The following is a 9453-nucleotide window of genomic DNA, read 5'->3' as shown; positions in this document are numbered from 1 at the left end:
AAATAACCTGAAAGAAAGAAAGAGCTGGAGCCAGGCATAGTGGTACACAGCATTTAGGAAGATGAGGGGGGTAGATACCTAAAAAAAAAAAAAAGAAGTAACTGATTTGGGATATATGTGTATGACTATTTGAAATTTATTACACGTTAACTTAAAAAGAAAGTTCTGTTCTCATTACACTTTATTTATTTATTTATTTATTTATTGTGTAGGGGAGTGGGCATGGCTGGGATGCCCATGTGTCATGGCACATGTGTGGAAGTCAGAGGACAACTTGTGAAAGTTGGCTCTGTCCTACTACCATGTGGGCCCTGGGGCTCAAACTCTAGTGGTCAGGCTTGGCAGCAAGTGCCTTTGCCCACTGAGCCATGTTGCTGGTAAAAAAAACAAACACGGTTTTCTCTCTGTAGTAATCATTATGGTCTAGAAAAACAATAACTGCATCTAAAGTCTAATTCAAGGGCCCCTTCCCAAAACTCTGCTGGAGCTAGAGAGATGGGTCTGTGGTTAAGAGCACTGGCTGCTCTTGCAGAGGATCCTGGTTTGATTCGCAGCACTCACATGGCAGCTAACAACCATCTGTAACTCCAGTTCCAGGGAATCCAACACCCTCTTATGACCTCCATGGGCATTGAGCAACACGGGTGTACTTATATACATGCAGACAATAAACTCATACACATCAAATAAATAAAATATTAAATAATTTTTTAAAACTTAGAACTGGGAACTTTCTCATGAACTTGCAACAATGGTGACAGCATGCACAAGACCCATGCCAACTCAGACAAAAACCTAGCATAGAACAGAGGAAATGGGCAACAGGCCCCAACCCTAACCAAAGAGCCATTAACAAATGATGACTGCTGGGTGAGGGAGAGTAGATCTTCTTTAAGGGAGTGACTCTAGATAGGATGACTAGATGCCAGTGGATGAACTTGCACTGAGGGATACCTCAGTACAAATGCTTGACCAGATAGGACTTAACATACATGACAGAATACATGAAATCTGGTGGAGGGGCTATGGGAGGCAGGGAGGGGGGTCTAAATTTTGCTGATGAATCCCTAACAAATGATTAAGTAGTACTTTCAATTCCAGGACCAACCTGTGTTTTGTTTTGGGGTTTTTTTTTTTTCTTTCTTCCTTTTTCATTATTCTTGTTTATTTGATTTTTGGCTGTTCTCAAACTTGCAACAGATATCAACCACCAGACCCAGCTTTAAATTTTTCTAATAATCGATGAAGCTATTTAAGGAAGGAAAAACCATGCTAGAAGGTAAAATGTTCTATCTTAGAGACCTGCTTAACCATTCAACCAGGAAGTCATCGTAAAGCCATCTTACGAACAAGAAATAATACCTTTTTCCCCACAACAAGAGTTGGCTTCCTTTCACAAGTATCTCATTTTCTGGCATATTTTATCCCTCTATCACATCTATAAAAACATATCAACTCTTCAGTCTCCTCTATAGTGACAAAAAAAGAAAAGTGCTCCTAGGTAATAGAATTGTGGCGTAGGAGAAACCCAGCAGGCAAGGACACCTACACAGTCTGAGAAAGACTAGATTGGAGGAGAAATGCACTACTTCCAACACAAAGCTTTTCAGGACAGGACATATATCAAGGGAATCTATGGTCCATCACCCCTGAGCAGAACAAGGTCACCATCAACACATAGTATATGCATGTGGAGTTGCCCAAAGTAACTCCAAAGGTTGCATGTCCAAAGGTTGGGCTGAGCGGTACCAGTCTCTGAAATGAGGTCACTTTACCCTAAATTAAGAGTTCGTTTTACTATATTCAGAAACATTTTCCACTTTCTCTTACTTATCCATGGTGACAACATGTAAGAATCAGCATTCTGTGCAGTTCTTGATTCTACCATTTAGCAACTGAAGTGCTTACTGCCTGTCTTGCCTTGGTCCTTTACACATTAACATTTGTGCTACTAATAAAGCAGGTAAGTTGGTTCTGAGAGTTGGTTTGGCAAATAAAGGCACTTGCTACAAGTCTGACAATCTGAGTTAGATCCCTGAGAACTACATGGTGGAAGAAAATAACTGACCTCATATATATGTCATGGCATGCATATGTGCATACAAACACAGTAAACAAATGGAAAAAATATTAAATAAAGTGAGTTAATACTTGAAAAGCACTTAGGGTCATGTCAGGTATCCATAGAAGGCACCTAAAAACCTAGTCATTATTGCTAGGCTCATCTCTCTGACTTCTGTGCTTATGTGTACATGTGACTCAGTCATTCCCCATCTCCAACCTATTTTCATGTGTGTAGAGACCAGAAGTCAACGTAGGGTGCTGTCACTGGGGCCTGCTGCTCACTGATTAGTCTAGGCTGACTAGCCATGGAACCCCAGGTATTCACCTGTCTCTGCCTCCGAAATGCAGTCTCCCCAGCACTTTACATGGGTCCTGGAGATTGAACTCATGCTTGCAAAGTAAGCACTTTCACCAACTGAGACATCCTCCCAGCCCCCTATTTGCTACCTATGGAACTCTTAGAAGAATGAACACTGAGACTAAAAAGGCTATGTCCACGGGAGAAACAGCCCCGGCCTTTATCAGTAGTCTGGGCCCCTTTAGTATGGCCCATTTTTCCTTCATCCATCAGGAACAAGACTCCAGTACTGGCTGGGCTCTTCCCATCTCTGCCAGCGGGCCTCCCAGAGTTGGGAAACCACTCCTCTCTTCAGAGAGGGCCTTTTGTCTCAGCTGCTATTTTCGCTGTGCTGTGGTCCCAGACAGCTTTCTTTTGTGCTGTTTAAACACAGAATGGCAGTCCACAAACATAACATGGAAAAACTTTGGCTTATCTTTTTGTAAAAGCTACTATATCAAATCTGTCCTAAAAATGGCAGAATGAGCCATTGTACATGTACAGGAGAATTCTCACAGAATAACCAAGGACCTAGGGGGAAGATTCTAAAAGATAAATGCAGAAGCAGCCATTCTCAAATGCATTGGGGGTCACCAGTGGGGTGGAGTGGGGGACAATGTGGGGGTCAAATGGAGAGAAACAGCGTTGCTAAGCCACTTGCTTTGATTAAGACAACAATTTTCTTTTCCTCCATCAGGATCTTGATGGGCCTCTAGAAGCCGTGGGGTGTTAAAGGCTGGCAATACCAGAGACACGGTGATGAGTGGAGGATGCTCCCCACCCACCCTTGGTTTATTTATTTTTATTGGTAACACTGGAGATTAAATATAAGGCCTTGTGTATGTTGGGCAAGTGATCTATCACTAAGCTTTATACCCAGACCTTTTTAAAATGTTTTAGTTCAGTGGGGTTGGTTAGTTTGCTTGGTTTTGTTTTTCTTTTTTGCTTGTTTGTTTTGTAGTCTCTGTATCCCTGGCTGACCTAAAGCTCCCTCAGAGATCCAATTGCTGCTGTCTCCCAAGTGCTGGGATTGAGGGCATACCCCACTACACTAGGCTGTTTCAGAATCTAATGGACCCCAGGCCTAGCCTTAACTCACTCTATATAAGCAAGGATGACCTTGAACTTCAGAACTTCCTGCCTCTATCTAGCAAGTGCTGGGATTACAGGTACATCACCACATTCAGTTTATGTGGTGGGATGAAATCTAAGGATTCATGCATCCTAGTCAAGTACTGATCAGCTCTATGTTGTGAGTTTTTGGAAACCAGGTCTCACTTTGTAACCCAGCCTGGCCTGGAACAGAAGACAAGCTTCCTGCTTGAGGTTCTCAATTGCTGGAATTACAGGCATGAGTCACCATGTCTGGCTGAAATTGAGACAGGTTCTTTTTAAATTGCCCAGCTGACCTCAAATTTTCAATCCCCCTGCCTCAGACTCCAGAGTAGCTGGGATCATTGATGTGTGCCACCATGCTCAGCTGTTGAGTATATCAATATTCGTGCTGGCATCCACACATTCATTCAATCTATTTGCCCTATTGTAGAGCCTGAGGATAAAACAATGAATAAATGAGATGAAAATTCCTGCCTCTCAGAATTTACATCTTAGGGAAGACAATAGGCAAATAACTGATTAAGTAACTTAATGAAATGCATCTGATGTCAGATACTAAGAAAAGTAATAGATAAATCAAACAGGAAAGACTCAATTGTCTTTGAAGTTTGGGTTGAAGTCAGCCTGGGCTAGAGTGAGACCCTGTCTTAGAAAAATTTTAAAGGTGGGGATGAGAGGATAGAGAAGAGAGGGAGGGGGATGGGAAGAGGGGGCAGGGGAAGGGAGGACAGGGGAGAAGAGAGAGAAGAGGAAGGAAGGGGAAAAAAGGGAGGGTTGGGATAAAGCGGGGAGGAGAGGAGCAGGGAAAACATGATGTTGTCAGGTAGAAAATGTGGGGAGAAGGATTTTTCAAAAGAAGAGATAATTGCTAAGGTGAGAAGAAATGGATCTTGAACATGAACAAAGTGGTTGGAACTCAGAGCATGGGAAGTTTCTCAAGACACAGAAGAGTGTGCTGCTATACAAACTTGTGGTATCCATCCCTATTGTCACATTTATTAACAGCAGAAGCAGGCCTAGAGGTGTGACTCAGTGGTACACTGAGGGCTTGCCTAGCATGCACAAGGCCCTGGGTTCTATCTGTGGCACAACACACGAAAGTAAAAAGAGCAACTACCAAGGTGGTATTGAGGTCTGAGGATGCAAGGGAACATGTAAGGATACTAGGAAGTGAGTCTTGAGATTCATTTCATGAATTTCAAGTGAGACCAGTCAGCAAGCTTTTGTGTTATGTCATTCTGCCTGTTTTGCTACAGAGAAGCAGGTGTGGAGAATTAGTTTTAACCAGGATTCGGGATTTGTGGAGCAAGATAAAGGAAGCCAAACTGCTGAGAGTGTGTGAAAGGAAATAACTTTAACAATGGGCATGAAATATAAGCTGAGGGAGTGAATGAGGAGACCTTTGAGGGATAGTGAAGAGATGCCAAGATCAATAGACTAAGTGCCAGTGTGGTCAGGAGACTTGGGGTTAGGATGTGAAGGGAATGAGATCCTGCCACAACCACAGAACAGAAGGATGCTCTAGAATCCATGGGCTCCATCAGAAATGCTGAGATAAATCCTGACCTGTGGAAAAGGAATAGAAGACCTCTAACAGCTGTTGACCTTTTGAAGTGGGAAGAAGGGCTTTCGAGGTGACTAGGGAAAGAGCAAGAGACACAAACATTGACAGAGGTTTAGGACCTGTCATGCTGGCAGGGAAAGGAAATGGCCAGGAACCAGGACATGGTTCATGGCACCTCAGAAGTAAAGAACACTTTTGCTTGTTGTAACTCATTTAAATGAAAGAACAGACTTGGAGTACACCTAATTGCCCATGAGAAGGAATTTACAGTTTATCTCTAAGTCTCAGTTCACAAAACTGATAAATGAGAGGGGTTCCCTACGACACTTGTTCTCAAATTGTCTAACCCGAGTAACTGCCTGGAAAGTCTTCACAGATTCCCATGCTTCTGATTTAGTAAATGTGAGCTCCAGCCTATACATTTATTTATATGCTTTAATGAGGCTCCCCAGGTGACTTGTATGATATGGTAAGTTTGGAGAGCTGACTGATATCTATTCAGGGACTTTAGAAATAGTAATATTCTAAAATATTGAAGTAGTAGTAATGCTTTTAAGAGCATAACTGAAGCCTAGCATGTAGGCTCATGAGCCTATTACCCCAGCACTTGGGAGGTAGAGGCAGGAGGAGTAGGAATTGAAGGCCAGCCTGGGTTACATAGTGAGTTCAAAGTCAGACTGAGCTACATGAGACCCTGTCTCCAAAAATAAGGAGAAAAAAGAAAGGCATAACTGAAGCCTGGCTAGAATCTTAACACTGGAGAAGAAGAGGAAGGGAGAGAGAGAAGGAAAGAAAGAAGAAAGGAAAGGGAGGGGAGGGGAGCGGAGGGGAGGGGAGGAGGAAAGAAATTAGCTGACCAAAACATCTTCTGAGCTGAATTTCCCCAGATAGGATCAAGGACACATGTAGCCCTGTTTGCCCCAGCAACCACACTTGCAACCATATAGGAAAAAGTAGACTGAAAGCAAAGCTGAGGGAGCGTGTAGAAAAAACACACAGAGAAAGGGAATAGGAGCCTGGCTGCACCTCACCTGAACTCCACTCGGCCTCTGGATTTTTCACTTTCATGAGCCAGTGTAAGTTGGGTTTTCTATTTCTTGTTTCTTGGAACAAAATGTATCCTCCACACCCTTCCCCACATCAGAATTAAACCAGTGTAGAGGTTCGTGCTAACAATTTTTTCTCCTCCCCTTTGGTGAAGTTGCTAAGATCAGCATATTTCAGCTAAAATAAATCCATTATTAGATTCAACAATATTGTCAGGCCTGGTGGCACACTCCTATAATCTTGGCACTCAAGGAATGTCAAGAGTTCAAGACTAGCCTGACTGGGCTATGTATACAGTGGGTTCCAAGCCAGCCTGGGCTGTAGGATGATACCTTGTCTCAAAAAGCTAGAGAGATGGCTCAGCAGTTAAGAGAACTGACTGCTCTTGCAGAGGACCCAGGTTTGGTTCTCAGCACCCACATGGTGGCTAACAATTGTCTATAACTCTCAATTCTAGGGAATCCAAAGCCTTTTTCCTGGTCTCCATGGGCACTGCATGCACAGGTGCACTTACATACCTGTAGGCAAAATAAAATATACATAAAATAAAAATAAATCAAAAAATATTAAGAAAAAAAAGCAGCTGGGTATGGCAGCACACCCTTTAATCCTAGCCCTGGGAGGCAGGAGCAAGAGGATCATGAGTTCAAGCCTCTGGGCTAACATGGGACTCCAAAAAAAAGTTTAAGTCTGCCGGGTGTGGTGGCGCACGCCTTTAATCCCAGCACTAGGGAGGCAGAGGCAGGCGGATCTCTGTGAGTTGGAGGCTAGCCTGGTCTCCATAGTGAATCCAGCAGCTAGTGCTACAGGGAGACCCTGTCTCAAAAAGACTAAAGGAAAAAAAATTTAAGTCAACTATATTTAAGGATGAGTAATTTTAATTTTTTTCAACTTTTACTCAGAAAAACATACCCTTATTAATGACACAAAAAACAATCACTGAATTGAACCCCAAAGTGTGTCTAAATTCCTGTTACTTAGAGACACAATGTTATATGGGAATCCAAGAAATTCTAGCATAATATTATAGTTATACTCCACCTGTTTTTCAGGTTTATTCAGAATCAATTGAACCCTTACAAGTAGATACACTGTCACTTAATGTAAATCAGTAGATAAGTGAGTAAAGCTTATTTTCAAAGTTAAGAGGAATCATCACATTATTGGCTGACAGCACATCAGCTTGAAAGAGACCTTGGTCATTGCTTACAAACTGATATCCTAAGATCCAGACAATAAACAAGCCATTGTGCCCGTGGTAACAGTGGCTTATGTTCTCAATGCACAGAATGGTAATTACATTTCCTCCTTTGATTCATTTCTCACTGCTTCTTATAACCTTGGGGTCAGGCATGATCTAAGGGCTAATAACCCAAAGTACTGCAATTTCAAGTAAAACTTCAGATTGTCTAATCTGTCATTTACTGGGAAGAACACATTTTCTTCATGGTCTTTCATTGCTGTCCTAAATCACAAGTGACCAAATAAAGTTAACCATCTTTAGCCATGATAATGTTTCCATTTTCTTAGCACCTAGTACTAGAAATACAATTTAAATCAGAGACTAACAGAGTAACCATCAACATAGAGTGCACTTACTTGGTATGAAAGAACCAGTTCTACCATCTATGGAGCAAGCCCCTATGTTAAGTGCTAGAGACTCTTTCTATGCACCAAGATGCATCTGACTCTACAGAGGCCTCTTAACCTGTCTCCAGACTCTTCTCTGTCTTTCTATCTCATCCTCATAGCCCAGGTCAAGTGCTTGGAAAAAAGATCAACCAAGTCCTAGAATCATAAACAAGGGAAGTAAGCAGGGAAAAAAGCAAGGGTCTAGAAATCACAGAAAGAAAAAAAAAAAAAACCCTACATTGACTGAAGAATTCCATATATTGATGCTCATTTCCCCTATCTTTTCTCTCCATCACATTCTCCAAATAATAAAACTTCAGACTGCAAATGCATTTTCTAGACATTATTTTTACTCTTCTCATACTGAACTTAAAAAATTAGGTTGGAGGCTGGGTTTGGTGGTTCACGCCATTAATCCCAGCACACTGGAGGCAGAAGCAGATGAGATCCAGGCCAGCTGGTGCTACAGGAAGACCCTTTCTCAAAAAACAGAACCAATATGCCCAGAGTGGTGGGACATGCCTTTAATCCCAGCACTGGGGAGGCAGAGGCAGGTATATCTGTCAGTTCAAGGCCAGCCTGGTCTACATAGCAAGTTCCATGTTAGTTGGGGCTAGAGACCCTGTCTCAAAAAGACCAAAAAAAGAAAAGAATAAACAAAAAAAGGTTGGGTTGGGATTGTGGCTCAGTGGTAGAGCAAGTACTTGCCTGGCATTCATGAGGCTACAGGTTCAATCCCTAGTATAGCAATAATAATAATAATAAAGAATTTTAAAAGTTGCAACATGATTCCATGAACACAAAGAGCCCTCTTTCAACCTTAATTTTCTAGTACTTTCCTCCCCAACTCATTCAGTTAGCATAGGACTGCCAGCTCTTGAGAAATTTCCATAGACTTTTCAAATGTGTCTTCACATAGAAAATAAAAATATCATTGACCAGCTTTATCTGATAAGGTATATCTTTTTTTCCTCTACTCTTCATTCTCTCTACAGCTTTACCCCAGTTTCCTGAGGTACACTTTGTCTATGAAGTCTGGGACTGAGTCTGTGGTATGCTCCACCTACAGGAATATTTCTTACCCCTGATATGGTGATCAGTCGTCCAGTCAGCTCACAACTGAGCAAAGTCCTTGAGGTGCAACTGAGACTTTTGCTGGGAACAATGAGGTTGTTCACTGTTACCCAGTGGATATGACATTATAGGATGTAGCTCCAAAGCCACTGACAACCATTTTACACCAGAAGAACATACTTGAGAATGGCGTCATCGCAGGATCAGAAAAGAAAAGCAAAATTGACAACACAGAGTGAGCCTCCATTTTATATTAAGTTGAACCACATGAAATTGCCAATGTTTGATTATTTCTGTCTAGAGAAAAGGCAATTTCACATATCTCAAACAAATATCTGTACCTTTTCACTTAAATAATTCAACAAATTTCTTTGGCTTCAGTCAGTTTAATTACGTTTCTGTCATTAATGAGGGTATGTTAAATTCATTTCTGTATTTTTTATCAAACCCAGGGCTTTTGCACATGCTAGGCAAATGCTCTACCATTTAGCTGCAAAAGTCAAATTGTAGGAAAAGTAATCATGGTAGACAGTCTATAAACTATTTTCCACTCATTGTCTAATTTTATCTATATAACCATCCTATGAAATAGATGTGGACCTATTTTACAGACAAGAAA

At 41.7% G+C, this 9453-nt stretch overlaps 1 protein-coding gene across 1 annotated transcript in view; it reads right to left on the bottom strand.

The window, feature by feature from the left end:
* Lrp2 (LDL receptor related protein 2) overlaps window positions 1–9030 on the bottom strand; it is a 172310-nt gene extending 163280 nt beyond the window's left edge. The window contains exon 1 of the mRNA XM_008837820.3: window positions 9015–9030. Within this exon, the coding sequence (XP_008836042.1) occupies window positions 9015–9030 (16 nt within the window). The remainder of the gene's footprint in view (window positions 1–9014) is intronic.
* Window positions 9031–9453: the final 423 nt, after the last annotated feature.

This window comes from Nannospalax galili, unplaced genomic scaffold (assembly GCF_000622305.1).
Source record: "Nannospalax galili isolate Female #2095 unplaced genomic scaffold, S.galili_v1.0 scaffold1398, whole genome shotgun sequence".
Classification (NCBI taxonomy): domain Eukaryota; kingdom Metazoa; phylum Chordata; class Mammalia; order Rodentia; family Spalacidae; genus Nannospalax; species Nannospalax galili.
Note: the sequence above shows the minus strand (reverse complement) of the source record. Positions and strands in the feature narration are given on the sequence as shown.